General features: G+C 40.6%; 1 protein-coding gene across 1 annotated transcript in view; it reads right to left on the bottom strand.

Annotated features, from left to right (window-relative positions):
- Positions 1-1,298: 1,298 nt before the first annotated feature.
- The window catches only part of SCFD2 (sec1 family domain containing 2), a 175,260-nt gene continuing 160,960 nt past the window's right edge, over positions 1,299-15,598 (bottom strand). Inside the window, exons 7-9 of the mRNA XM_042871809.1 lie at positions 11,791-11,925; positions 6,288-6,407; positions 1,299-2,934 (exon numbers count right to left, since the gene is read on the bottom strand). Of these exons, the coding sequence (XP_042727743.1) occupies positions 2,842-2,934; positions 6,288-6,407; positions 11,791-11,925 (348 nt within the window). The 3' untranslated portion in view covers positions 1,299-2,841. The remainder of the gene's footprint in view (positions 2,935-6,287; positions 6,408-11,790; positions 11,926-15,598) is intronic.

Genomic DNA, 15,598 nt, shown 5'->3' with positions numbered 1-15,598 from the left:
CCTTGTCAGAAAACTCCAGCGAGGAGAGAATGAGGTAAGGTAGGTCAGTGTTTGGCAGAAAAATGTTTTAAGGGGCTTTTCTTTTGGTCTCTTTAGAAAAATATGCACAACAGCTTTATACAGGCTGGTGTGACAATGAAGAATTGAATCAAATTACTACAAGCCTTGAACTTGATTTGTTGACATTTAAAGGGTTTTAGGCTGGGCGTTCCTGAGGGGGGGAATGTTCGTGCTAAACCTAGAATGGTGCCATGCATGTTGTCCCCTGATTAGCACACAGCTCTAATGGTGGAAATACTGGTCATGCTGATGGTAATCTTTGATGTGAGCTACCACTCTCACCTGACCAAGTCAGGACTAGAATTCAAACACAACAGCCCCGCCAGTCTGAGCTTACATTCAAATGCTGTTTCACTGATTTCTGTGCCATTTCCTTGCGCAACGGTGGCCTTTGTTTTCCCTACCCCATAGCTGGTGAGCACAACTCTGTGTCACATGCAGAGGGCTTTGGCACTCCTTGCTGTGGTCCAGCACCCTGCACCCTCCCAAACAGTCCTGTGTGGCTCCTGGTCATGGACAGCTGTCAGGAGACCACTCATTGCCCACGTCTTTTCTCCAGCATATGCTGGAGCTACGTGTAGCTATGACAACTATTTTCTACAAATAGGAGATAATTATTACACCAGGGCCACCGGAAAGACCCCACTCCAGCCTTGGTCTAGGAGAGGAGTGGGCTTTTTGTGACTGTCTGCTTTCATCTCTTCAGCCACTGAGTACCAGATGGTGGCTGGATCCCAGCATCCATGGCCACAGCTGTGGCCACACTGGCTGAAAAGATCCCGTCAAGGGGAGCCTGGAAAACCAATCACTGCCTCAGCTAGAGGAGCTGCTTCACCCACAGGATGTGCAGAAGAACCAGTGTCTGCTTAAACCCTGCACCCCTCTCATTACCCTGCAGAGCTTGTCCTCAAATGGCCAGGTCAGAGACCTGACTCAAGAAAGAAAGTGGAAGACAGAAGGCCACAACTGCGAGCCTTCATCACTTCAGGAACACAGCAGCAGCTCAGAGATATGAGTGCCTGAACCTGCTTGATGCTGCAGAGGTCAGCAATGGTTGCAGGAGGTAGAAAAGCCTTTCTGCTACCAACAGAGCATGGAAACTCCTTGAGGACATCTACAAGAGAGAAGGTTTTGGTTCTTAGGGGTAGTCAAATACTGCAAGAAAGAGGGGTGGCAGGAATATGCAGTCCTGGTATGCATAGCCCTGTGTCCTAAGAGGGAAAGAGATGAGGACTGAGCATTGTAAAGGCACTGCTTTATTGATTACATAATTCACAAAACATCTACAGTCTAAGATTAAATGATATAGAAAGAAAAGGAAATGCAGAGAAAGGCTATTTGCTCTCAAGCTGTTCCGCTCAAAATATTTCTTGAGCTTTTAACATTGCAATCTCATAATATTTCTCATTTTTTACAGCACAAAGTTCCATTCTAAAGTCATTCTTATAAATTGTTCTTTCATAGAGGCAACATTGTCCATGCTTTATAGTTGGTCCTTTGTTTCCTTCTAGCCACTCAAAAGTGAATTTAAACCAAAATGCAGCCTTTTCTGGAGACCATTATAAACATTTAAGAGAACTCAAGCAGGCTACTAAAAAAAGGTTAAAGAGCTACTTCCTATTTAGGCTATTCCTTTGACATCAGAAAGAATGCTATATTCAAGCAAACTTCATCTATCACTTGACATTCTCGTTCTTAATGTGAGCTGCAGTCTTAACCTTTCTCGGATGAACCAAGAGGATGCAGCTTCAGAGCTCCTCCAGTTTTTGTTGCAATTTGAACATTTTGTGCTACGCACAATCACAGTCTCTATTGGCTAACGCTGTTTTATCTAAGATTATATCAATTTGTTAAAAAGAAAAAATTACAGAACTGAATGTGATAGCAGCTCTTTCATTATCATAAATGAAATATAAAAGCTGCTCTCTTATCATGCCGTTCAGAAATCTAGCTCAAAAAAGAACCTGTCACAGTGGCCTCTTGAAAATGGGAACATGCTTTTTTTTCCCCTCTTTTTTAAATGCAAGTGAGGGGAGGATTCTTCCAAGGTTACCATCACCCCATCACAGCCCATATGTCCTCCTTGTGTTAAACTGCAGAGAAGTGTGCCATCAGAAACAGCCTTTTCTCCTGGGATTGTGGGTGGAGAAACTAGAGCAGGAAATGGAAACCTGCGAGAGAAACAATCATGTAACTCAGCCCTCCATCCAGCTGCTCTACTGTGGCTGGGAGAGCATCACTGCACTGGGAGCTGCTCTGCCAGCTGAACTGGGGCTGTGCTCCATGATCCCTCTCTGGGTATAATGAGCAGAGGCTGTTAATACTGTATAAGACACACATCTTTTGCAGGATGACATGGCAGAGAGATGGATTTTGCTGCCCTTTTTCTCCCTCAGCAGCATTTCCCAGCAGAATCAACCCCAGAAAAACACTGGCATTACTTGCAGAGGAAAGTGCTGCTCAGGGAGTGCACATTCAGCCTACCTGGTCCTCAGTTTCTTCTTTTCTAGGGAGTTATTACAGACAATCATCCTTGTGAGTGCTGAGTGGAGGGGGTGATTCAGCACCACGCTGTGTGACCCTTAAGGAGAGGGTGGTACAGGACAAATGGACCAGCTTTAGGAGCCCCCTGTGGGCTGCACAGCTCTCTTGCAGTGAGGTACCCAGCTGCACAGTAGGGGACATGCTGCTTTTCAGAGGGCTGTTGGGAACAGTGACAAACCAGGGACTTGATGCTTCCAGCCAAGGCAGCCATCTATCTTCTCCACACATCCTCCCATGTCAGATATCAGGATCAGGTTGGGGATGATCAGCTGCAAACAACTGCTCAATAGCTCCCTGTGGGGTCAGGAGTGCTGAGGAGAGCACAATTACCTGTAAGAAGGGAGGAAAGAAGCAAGAAGTCAAAATTAAAGGGATCAAGACTGACTGCAGCATTAATGAGCTGTGATGTGGACTGTTCCCTTATCCAGCACAAGACACACTGTGTATTCCTGGTGTTTACTGACAGGGCCATGCGACCTGCCCAGCGAAACCGTCTGCTCACTAATAGCTGCAGTTAAATCACTTAAGGAACATAATGACTAGTAGCATTGTATTCTTAATGAACGTGTGCTTTGATTCACTTCTACCCACATGTACCCAGTGATTTGTTGTGACTGCCATTGTGTTTGCTGTGAGGCACCAAAGGAGCAGCCAGCAGCTTCCTTTCCTATTGCACAGGGCTTTGCCAGCAGGCAGTTTTGAATGACTGCCATTCACCCTTGTTTAAGACGGGACAAGAGTTACAGAAGTGCTGCTGCTCTGCTGTGACTACTGGGAGAACTAAAGCCCATGCTCACAGGAGTGTCTCTGTGGGCAAGACAAGTGCTCTTCTGCACATCAAGACCATGCTCCACCTCAGACACTGTTGGGATGCTGTTGCTTTTGTTTGGTCAGGTTTTTAACCCAAGCTGGGTCTAATGAATGAAACTGACACTCGCTACACCAATACACACACTGGTAGATGCACACCCTATCCATTTCTCTTGAGTGAAAAACAGCATGCAGGTGTCTATTGGAAAGGCTTCTCTGCAGAGCAAAACTATCGAGCAAGGAGGGAGCACATTCTCTCCCAGAGCTAACTCACACTCAGTCATAGGGAACATGTAGTCTATGCAGCCCAATATCGCAGGGGATTTGGAAGAAAGAATTAGAAGATAAGAAATGTACTACATTTAAACTGTTTTTTTTTTTTTTTTTGTTGTTGTTGTTGTTCTTTCTTTCATCTTCTCACTTCAAGTAAAGAAAGGAATCTGGAGCTCCATTACTACAGATTCCATCTGTACTGATGATAGCCTCTCCCTCATTTCTCCCTTTCCCTTACCCTCCCACACAACCTGCAGCAAACTGATGCTCTCTCTTCTCTTTCCTATGGCTGAAAAATTGTAGTTTGTGGATGGCAAAAGTTGATGCTGTCTTACCTTATGCATGAACCAGTGCATTGCACAGTACATCATGTTATAATGCAATTTAATTCTGAAAAGCACAAGTGGACATATTACTTAAGTTTTTTTGTATTTACAAGCCAAACATCAACAATAGCCATGTTCGGTTAAAAGCAATTTCCTCTTGGGTCCCAACTACTCATAGAAGGAATTTTTTCTCTGTCTCCTCTGGGTAAGTCTGAGCAGGACAATGTGCTTCCTTTGCAGACCTTCCCCTCATTTGGAACAGCATGCCTGTCCTTGATGCTTTACATGAAGGGATATACCTGTCCTGCTCCCAGCTGAAGCACAGGACCCAGGAACTCACAGACTGACCTTCTGCACTGCATGGTGCCTTTCCCATACACAGGGGAAGGAAAGATGCAGCAAGCATCTGATGGTGCATCTGCAGGGATTGATCTGTCCGTGTGCCTCAGCCACAAGCACACATGCTGTGCATGTGGAGAAGAAGGAAGGCAAAACATCACATTCTTTCCCCTTTTTCACTCTCTTGATTAAAGGGGAGAGAAATTTATTTCTTCCTTTCAAGGTAGGATACTTCTCACAAGGTTAGGAAGGGTATTTGGCATCATTCACAAACAAACAATGCACAAAAAATGCTGTTTTCTTTTGTGCTTCTCCATGAGAAGTAGATTTGTCATTCATATTCCTATGCAGAGCAGTTCTCTGGATGGAAACATGTCTCTTACTGCGCATTTAAATGTAATTTGCTTCAACTCCAAAGAACTGCTGAAGTAATCAGAGCATTGTGCCAGTTTCTCTGTTACTTTACTCAGTTCTTCATTTTTGCACCCACATGTCTCTCCATTTCTCCAAAAGCCAATAATTAGTATAAATGTCAGTGCTTTGTTTGAATGGAACAGACTTGTGAGGCCAGTGCTTCCCCCTTGCCCTGACGTCTGAGGCTGATTGCCTGAAACCCACAAAAAAAAAAAAGGCTGTTAAGTGCTGGCTCGAGTTAGACAAATGCCTGGCTTTTTAAAAAGAGAATAATCCCAAACAGGTGGCACATATTCACAGCTACAGTGCAGAAATCCAGGTAAATCCAACTAACTCATATAGTTTTCTATATGAGACTCACACAACTGCTTCTTTACTTTTTTCTTCCTCCTCCTGACTCTCCCTTGCAGTCCTTTCACCCCTAACATAGCACATTTTCACAAAGGGCACAGTGCAGTCAAAGCTTAAAATTCTTTAGGAATCTGCCTAAGAGGGTGACCTGCCACTGGGGTTAAGCCAAAGCAAAGCAACACCAGATCCCATGTCACCACTGTCAAGCCTCAATTCTCTCTAGAAAGCTACTCAAAAGTCTTGCTGCATAGTTCTCCACTGGCTCACTTATTAACCCTGTGCTTATCCTTCAGGTTATATTAATACATTTAAGGCGTGGATTAACTTGTCCATCAGTGTGTCACAATCCAATCTGTGTTCAAGAGAGGAAAGAATTTTATTCACTCTTTTGAGGAGATTAGCAATTGACTAACTGGGGTGAAACATGCTATCAGATGAAAAAAAACATCTCTAAAATAGAACCCAGTCTTAGAAAATACTGTTGCAAAGACAGCTGAAACACAGAAAGCATGCGATGAACCCAGCGGCTGATCAGCCTTTGGTTGGCTCTGTTTTGCTAACGATTTCTCACTAATCAAAAAAACCTTCCAGAGGAATTCAATAAGAGACGCTTACAAGCCATCTGGAAACTAGACTAGCGTTCAGTGGTCTAGTATTAAATGTGGAGATTGTGCCCTGCCTGTGGTGGGGGGGTTGGAGGTTCATGATCCTATAGGTCCCTTCCAACCAGAGCCATTCTGTGATTCTGTGTTTATGATGCATTTGCTGGTACAGCATTTCTTGAATCTCTCTGCAGTTAGTCTGTGTACTGCTACTATACTACTCAGTACTTAGCAGGCAACGAATTGCTCTTGTATACAATTCTCCAAAATTAACAATTATTTTTAACAATCTATGAATTTTTCAAGACATGAAAAAAGCTCCATTAGAACAATGCCAGTCTGCCTGGAGTGCCTCCAACCTGACACAAGTGGTGACTCTAATACACACAAAAAAACAGATCCTTGGTTCCTGAACACTTGTTGCCTACAGTCTTCACAGCAAAATTCCAATGCCATTTCTGTCCGTGTGGCTGTGTTTGGTCTAAGTCTGGTATACCAGTGCTATAGTCAACACTGTCTGATTTTTTTCATTCTTTGTTCAGATGAGAACATTTTGAATCGACTCTACCTGAGTACTAGGTTTGCGTGTTGCTACCAGATCCTTCACCATTTTGACCTCAGACACTGTCACACCACCAACCATAAAGATGATCAGAAGAGGATGGTCACCAGGGTGAGGGCGATTCACCTGTAAAATGAAAGAAACAATTATTTTAGTAGATCAGTCTACCTCAGCAGTGATTGATTCTTAGAGCTGCCAGAGGAAGACTAATGAAGAAGTTCAGAAATAGCCATAGAATCCTGGTTTTTGGAGCAGCTGAATCAAATAACGTCCAGTTAAAAGTCATGAGCCATTCCCAGGAGTATGGAGTCTTCATGGCTCCCAAAATCTAGAGATGTTTCTCAAGAGGCCTGAGGGCTTCTCCCTCCATTCATTCTTCACTTCTTTCCTTTCTTTCCTAGTGTGGGAGGACAGTACTTGGGAAGGCGCACCATTTGAATACCTATATGCACTAGGCTTTAAGGAATGGGAAGTAAATTACTATCTGGTAGAGGCAAGGAGTCCAGTTTAAACATGCAAGAATCCCTGCCTTACATCAGTAAATGAAAGAATCATAAATAATGTATTTTTGCTAGTCCAGTGAATAAGCCTTTATAATTCATCCAGTGAAAATAAGTCAGGTTCATTATATATAAAATCAGTTGCTTTCACTTCAAAGGTTTCATTATTCCTATGATTGGGTTGTAACTCATTTACAGAAACTCTATTCAAACAAAATACTAGTCTCGTTTTTTTTTCCTAATTAACTTTAAAATGGTACAAACGTTGAATTTCAGCTAATACGTTATAAAATCATGTTTTAATTTTAAACATGTAGGTGGTGCTATACATCAGCTTCCTCTTAACCACTTCCAAAAGTTTGATTACTTCGCTGCTTCCAACCATTCTTTCTGTCTTGAAAAAACACACTGCCCTGATAATGCCTTGCTCCCAGCTTCGACGAGCATTTGGAAGTGATGTCAATGGCACCCAGAAATAGTTCTTTTTACAGCACCACACGCCTTTCAGTGTGGAACACTCAAAATGTTTGGCTCTAAAAAGTGACGGTGAGAACAGCTGAATTTGCTCTTTAGATTCTCCACCTCCTCCCCTTCTGAATGCGTAGGATTTCAGCCGCCTTCATGTGTCAGAATGGAAGTGGTAATCATCCCATTCTTGAGTGGAATGCTCTTCCCTTACTTTCACCACCATGATAGATATCTTTGCCTCTGTGGCTCCAGCTCCTCAGGGAACAGCTCTTTGTGCTGATCTGTATTGTGCCTGCCTCACACATAGTCTTCGGGCAGCCCTGTCCTGCTTTTTGACTGGAAACCTTCGGAAGAGACTTCCTCCTCTAAAACACGCATGAGGGATGGCAAGCTCCCTCTCCAGTCTGGCTGATCTTTGATGATGCTGTGCTCCCTGTTAAATATTGCTCCTCTTGAGCTCCTCAGAAGTTGGAAACCAGTCCAAAAACATATCAACGTATCAGTGAGTGTGTATTGAGTGCAGATCTCCTAATTGCACTCACTTTGTCAGCTACCTTCATTCAGCTGATGGCACAGGTAGCATGTACTACAGTTCAGCAGGTTGACTTGCATTTCTTGTTCTATATTGAGAAACTGTCAATTTACACCAACAGACTAATTAAAGGAATATACCAGATCTTACAAAGACTCTCTGCACATAATGTAATGTCTGCCTTAAGCAAACAAACCAGCCCAAACCTACTGCAGATACCAGGAAGAGGCTAAGTAAAAGCAAAGTACCTATTTATAAAGCAAGTCAGACAGAACCATTACTTGCTAAGATCTTAAGAGTATTTCATGCCATAGTTGCTGTAAGTGGTGACTGTAAGGTTGAAGAAATAAATGCTCCCCAAAATGATGAGGATAGAGATTGACTAAACAAAATGCTTTGCTATGACACTTTGAAATAATACATGAAATAATATTACTCCTTTTCATGGCTCTTTACTCTTCTGAACACTGCTGCCAGAACAAACTGCTTCACTTCATTTCATGAAGCTCCTGAGTGACCCAAGGCTTACACAGAAAGCTCAAAATTTAGGAGCTTACTATTGAACAAAGCCTCTCTTACTATCTTCCCTGGTGACAACTTGTTATAAGCAAGCACACACAACACTAGACACACTGAAAGGACACCCAGTATATTAATCAGAAAACACAAGCAGTACTAGAAGAAAATGTCTTGACAAATCATTCAGTCAAAATAAACCCAGATCCAAACACGTGTTGTCTACATAAATCTTACTATTTTTCAGAAGACCGAAGTTCAAGCCACAAATTCCAAAAATGCATATTAAAAATACAACTAGGTATGCAAACTCAAAATCAAATTAAAATTGCAATGAAAAGGGTTTTGGAATCTGTAATCTTGTTATTCTATGCACAAATGTTTTGAAGGAGGACAATACTTTGGGTACAAAATATTTGGCTGTGCTAAGAATGTAAATTTCTGCCAAGATTTTTTGTTTGATAATGCAACCACCCCAGGCTCTCTCTTTTGAAGGAACTGGCTTCATGTAGCAAAACACAATTCATTTTTGTGTTACAGAAGAGCTGGAATGGACTGAAACAAAAGCAACGCATGCATTCTGGAGTCCTTCTAAAGCTATTTTGTTTCAGGACGTTTCTGAGGCATCTGAATTTCATTTAGTGTAAAATATGAATTTTGCAAAAGTTCCCAAGTGAAATTTACTTTCAGTTCAAAATATCATGCATTAAAAATAATTGGTACCATTATCTCAGGCAATTAAAAACACTAAATAAGAAAAAAGCAAAACCCTGAAAGCCTCCAGCTGTGACAGTGGCACATAAAGAGATGATATACTTGAAATTTAGTCAATTGCTGATGTCCTGCTTCCCCAGACTCTATAATTGCCATGGAAAATGGCCTGTAAAACCTTTACTGGCTGCTGGGCACGCAGGTCAGAGGGGAAGGGCTGCTGCTTTAAGGGCTGCCTGCCTGAATTACTGATAGAGCTGAGAAGAGAGTGCTGTCTGTCAGGAAAACCCCCATTAGACTGAAGCAAAAGGGACCAAAGGAAGAAGAAAGAAGGAAGAACGCCTTCCATGTTTGAGTTGGCATTTATATTCATGCATTGAGAAAGAAATATAAATTTGAAGAAGTTCATCAAATAATTACAGTGCCGATGCTGCAGTAAGTGTAGAGATGATCTTGTGTCAGAAATACAGGCTGGACTCATTCATGCAGTAAACAAGGACTTGCCAACAAGCCAAAGTAGCAACTAAATGAAGAAGCACAGACAGACTATTGTGAGATAAGTGATGGTGTCCATGAAATATTCATCCTACACGATGTTCACTTGGCCATCTGTTATATATTCCTTACAACAGTTTTTTGTTGTTTGTTTTTCTTACTTGCAGAGATGCAGGCACTTGAGGTACATAAAGAGATGCCCACCTCCTCCTGCAGAAAACTCATTTTAGGATTACAATCCCCTCAATCCCATTAAATTTTCAGGATACATGTTGCATTTTTCAAGAGCTCTGTTGTTCCTGCTTGCAAGAAGCTCTCTGCAAACAAACTTTTATTCTCTTCCTCTTTGACATCATGCAGTTAACAGAAGTAGAGATGCTGGCTGTCACACAGATCAATCCTTTCCCACTCCTTCCCTGTACTCCCCCATCTGTTTGGATTTTGGTTAATCCCATCATTTTGCAAGTTCTGATCTTTTCACCCAAGTTGGCACAGCAACCAATAGTCTAATGGGAACTTTATGATTAGGATATCACTGTAATTCACTTAAGTGTCCCAAACACAAGAATTAATAATATAGAAAGAAAAGACCTAAAACAAGCTAAACCTGTCACAGTTTCCATATAGACATTTAGACTTTATACGTGTCTTTTTTTTTTTTTTTTTTTAAAGGACAAGCTAAGTTCCTGCCTCAAAAAATAAAAATGACTAAATGCAATTGTGAGAGTTAATGATAAATAAATCCAATCATTTAAAAAAAGTCACTGGTGTGCACAAGCTTTCTTGCCTTGTTTGATGCAGGAACATCTGTTTCTTCTATTTTTGGATGGCAGCAGCATGATTTTTTTCAGTATGAATACATGAATAAAAACAACACTGGGTCACTCTTTCTATAGCTGTCATCTCATAACTCAGGGCTTTATGATAAGCTCTGAAGAGCTAAGAATTTCCATTTAGTAACCTAGCTAAGTACATTCTGAAAATCCATTTCAGCAGTAGGCACAAGTTCCTGAAAATAGGCATTGTATTTAGACATATCTGATTTTGTCTTCAAGACAGCCTTCTCTGTAATAACAGAAAAATTCCTTTGTTATCTTGATAATGGGTTCTAGAATAGAACCAGCACACAAATCAAAGTTATTTTTTGTCACCTGTCTTTAGATGCATGAAAGGCCTAACAAAGAATAGGAAAAAAAATGTTTTTCTTTTCAATTATCACAATACAACAGAGGCTAGAAGCAATCTTTAGATCCCATCTAGTCCATTTCCCTGCCTAAAGCAGCGCAGACTTCAAAATTACACTGTGATGTTCAGGGCTTTGTACAGCCAAGCTCTGAAAAATCACAGAGATGGAGAATCCATCCAGTCCCTCTGGACTTTCTGACTGATTAGCCTCCCTTCCTCCCCACTGCATGTTGAACCTCATCAAATTATAGAAAGAGCATTGAACATGGGGCTCCTCTGCTGATCTTCTTGCCCTGTAAGACCTCTTTGTTCTTAGCCTATCTCAAGGCTGTCCATTATCCACAAAATTCCTTGATGAACTGTCTTGTGCAATGCCTTTTGGAAATCTGGGGACTTTATACAAACTGGCACTTGCTTACTAATTTGCTTGCTAACGTCTCTGAAGAGCTCCAAAAGCTACATGAGGTTGGACACCCCTTCATTGAAGTTTTATTGAAGCCACACTGGCTCCTCCCAGACATATCACCCTTATTTGCGTGCCCAGTACCACCCTGTATAGTCAATGAATATAAAAACGCTACAATGATGAAATAAACAAGAGTTCAGCAAAGCAGATTATAATAACAAAAAGAGAATAGATAAAAAGCTTATCCGTATCCTAGGCTCACTGCAAAACTCCAGAGCAGATCTCCAGAAGAGATCCTTTCCCACTGGTAGTCAGCTCTTAAATGGGTCTAGGAGAGGCAGAGCCAGGCTCCACCCCTTCCAGCAGCACAGGTGAATTGCCTTCACCTGTGCTCCTGTGCTGACTCATTGCTCACCTCAGGTGATCAACCAGAGGTTCAGGCCTTGATTCAGCAGTTCCCATACACACCCTTTCTTAGGTGTCCAATCTGCTCCATTCTCCAGGTGGTAATATCCACTTATTCCATACCTGCAATATGGTACCTCAATCTATTTCCAGCCCCTCTGCAAGGTTTTAACTCTCCCGACTGTCCCTTATGCTTCCCTCTACAGAATTAAATATATAAAATCACCTATTGCCATACAATGTTATAAACTTAGGGAAATTTTACAGATCAACTTAGGAAACCTTATTTACCTTCATGAACATGCTGAATCCAGTTTTAAGTAGATCGGTGAGGCCTGATGACATATGCTCAATATCAACAGAATCAGGTCGATCGGCACTGCAGATCTCTTCCACCACCTGTTTTAGCAGTGGTTTGTAAGAAGCCTGCACAAAAAGAACAACACGCTGTGAGTAAAGCTGTTTAGGCTTGGTGCAACTGCTCTTCTAAATCTTCTATTTCCATTAAAGGAAACAAAAAATATTTATTCTAGAAAGAAAGCAGCACAGAGGCATTTAAATATTTAAAAATGCTTCTGTGGCAGCAGTGTTTTTTGTGACCTTAACAACAAATGGTGTGCACCAGCACAGTATTGAATGGAAAAGTTAGGAAGAAAGCCCCATATTTATTCTACTGTATGTGTACTATATGAGTAAAGGCAGGCTAGGAATAAAGGGGGGCTTCTAGTTTCTCAGGAGTGTGCTTTGGGATAGTACAGAGGGGAAGAGCAATAGGGATAATTCTCTGTTGTCCATCATGTACCCATGTCTCATTTTCTTTGGAATAATTTTATAACATTTAAACAGGGAGTTGTTGCTTGCTGACCCCTCCTGCCTTCCTACAGGTGTCATGTCATCACTGAAGTCTGGATATCAGCAGGGCTGATATCTACGGAAGGCCTTGAAAAAGAAGGGTCCCAAATCCTGCCAATATCATACATGTCAGTGCTTCAGATATGTTAAGGATCAGGAAGAGCAGGACGTGCAAAGGTGCAGATGATCTGCATCCTGGGATACTCTTAATAAGACCAGCATTTTAGCCCTAAAAAATGGTAAAGAGCCTTGGACAAAAGACCAACTAAGTAAGAAAAGAAGGTATATTTATAGAGGAAAAAATAGGGTGATTACATCAGAACAGGATGAGGAAAGATGTGTAGGGAGAGAATTTATTAAGTCACTAAAGTCAAGGAAAATGGCATTCACTATGAATGGGAGATGCCACCCCAAATATTAATGTCATCCACAGACATATCCTCAGTGAATTGAAAAACTGGAGGTGTGATAGCCTTATTACATGGAGCAGTATGTTTAAACAAGTGGGGTTTTCTGAATCATCCAGGCACTGACCCAGTGAGTTAACAAGATTAGAGCTCTGTTCCCATCTTCAAACACACCAAGCATTTACCATGCTATGTTCTTCAGGGACCACCTTGAAAACGTTTCCACAATAAGAATTTTAGGGAATTTTAGGATCTTCATTAAAGATCCTCTTTAATGAAAATTCAGCCTTATTTGATTTGCAGATTGAATTTTGTTTTGCTTCTTTGAACCTTGCCAAAACTGCTAGGGAGCCACAATAGTTTCAGGAAGTGCAACAGTCTTTGAAAATTAGCAACTTTCCAATTGTTGTATGTTTTCCTTTGGGACTAGTGCAGGGATGCATTGGCCCTGGACTTCTTAAGAGAATTAAGTATAACGTCATTCCTTTTGTAGAGAGAATGCTTTTGTAAAGGGACATCATGCAAGATAAACATAAAATAGCTGGAAAATAAAAAGCTATCGGCATGGTTATCTAACTTGAAACTATAATTTTTTAAAGCAATTGAAAAGATGTTTTTCATGATTAACAGTCTACAGTGAGAATAAAAGTACACTTTTTGAATACAGTCTTGACAATGCAGATTTATATAATTTATCTATTTATTTTCACAACATGTGCATATTTTTTAATTGAGCCAGTAAATTGCAGCAGACGTTAACTGCAATATCTTTCAGTAGAAAATAAGATTTGTGTCAAATCTAGTAATGCAATAAACAACTGTTTGAAAATATACATGTGAGCATGACATCCTATTATAAAGATCTGTTTAATATCCTCATAGATGAGAAACAGACATTGGGAATGAAATACTTGGAGCAAAGATCAAACCATAGTTAAACAGAGAGACTTACTGTACAAAATTAAAGGATAAATATTATCTGACTTCAGACATAACTATGTACTGGAAAGGCAAGGCATTAAAAATGTTCCATGATTTTACATGTCTGAAATTTCAGGGACAAAAGTCAGACACCTTCAAAATGATACCAAAGGCAGGTTTCACTATTAATGCTTTGATAACTTCAAAAACTTTCAAAACCTTTTATTACTTGACATTTACCTACAAAAAATTTAGCACATTTTAATTCTATTTTTATACAATAGCTTCATAAATTTCTAATTCTTGTAGTGAAACTATTGGAAATTTTAATTTCTCGTGTCTAGTAGGGCACAAAATGTGTTACAATAATTACTTTAAATCTCTGTGGCTATCACACACATCTTAGACATGATTATAAGGAGAAGAAAAGAAGAGAGGTGAGGAGAAGGAAAGATAGAAAAGAGGGAGAGAGGAAAGGAAGAAAATAGGAAGGAAGAAAGTGAGGAAAGAAGAATAAAGAAGGAAGAATAAGGAAGGAAGGAGTGAATATATGCAAGATCAAGATAAAAGTAGTTACATATCAGTCAAATTACATACTCTTGTCTTCCATGGTCACAACATTAACTGGTTTGATGATCTGATGGAAACATTCATCCACTGTTTTATGCAAAACTACAAATTTCAAAAGTCTTTCAAAGAAGCTATTCAATTAAACATATGCACAGAAACCATTTTTTGATTCTTGAGACACGGAGGCTTCCTTGCTCCTAACATATGTAGCAGAAAAACACCTATAAGCTACAGCCTATAGATTTCATCAGGTGAGCTAAATTGCTGTGTGCAAACTATGTGGTACCATTTGCTAGACAAAAATATGATCCTTTTGTAAAGAGATGTACGGCACAAAAATGTACTGACTGCTTATTTCAGCTACTCTAAATCTCCTAAACTGCCCTCAGCAGAAGGTTGTTTCTATTCAAGATAATTAAACCCACTCTACGGCCAGACTGGGTGCTGCAAACAGTTAATACATCCCTTGCTGTGTTCCAGCACTTAGCCCTAAGCAAACAGCCTGGGTTACATCCAAAGAACATAGTGATGCTAATTACACTTTAGGTAACTTTCAGAGGTCATTTTCTTATCATCTGACTGCCCCTACATTGACCTGTTTTAAACACTGAACAATTTTCCTCATTTCAGACACCAGACTGGTCATAAGTACTTGTAGACTTCAGTAACAATTCAGTAACCCACCTTGGCTCTCCAGCAACATGTTGAAACAGTCCCCACTCTTGCTGTTGCAAAGCCTTGCTTAATTTGGACCATGTCCCTTTGCCAATCTACAATATACTTATGAGTCTGGAGCAATATTTTTTTTTCTGGCTTAAGGCTGGAATCAAGTTTTACAGTCTCTCTAAATCACTGTATGTGTTTCCCACTCTGAGCTCAACTTTTAACTGAAAAAAAAAAAAAAAAGTTAAACACTTCAATGGATATGGGAGAAGAGAAAAACACTGCAAAATAGTCCTGATGACCTGCAGTTCACGTGTTCACTTTCTATAAACAGAAGCTGTTTTTCTCACCTATTCACAAATGGGATTGCGTCTTAGTTACAGAAATGGGAGATAAAATACACAGAAATACAGCTGCTGTCTGGACACAGGCATCCTGCTTGGATAAGACATGAGAAGCCAGTCCAGTTGCATATTGACCTTCTCCTTTAAATTTAAATTATCTCACAGAGCTACAGAGGAAATCCCCATTTTCTTCATCAGATATCTTTATTGACACGGACATGGATATGCATGAATTTGAGTGAAGGACTTGATGATTAGGTCAATTATAAGATCTCATAAATCTACTGCACATGGACAGAACCCATATAGGATTAGCACAGCAGCAAAATCAGTGCTGCTCAT

The sequence above is a fragment of the Lagopus leucura genome, unplaced genomic scaffold, assembly GCF_019238085.1.
Source record: "Lagopus leucura isolate 7727_CA_CO unplaced genomic scaffold, USGS_WTPT01 Super-Scaffold_100004, whole genome shotgun sequence".
Classification (NCBI taxonomy): Eukaryota; Metazoa; Chordata; class Aves; order Galliformes; family Phasianidae; genus Lagopus; species Lagopus leucura.
Note: the sequence above shows the minus strand (reverse complement) of the source record. Positions and strands in the feature narration are given on the sequence as shown.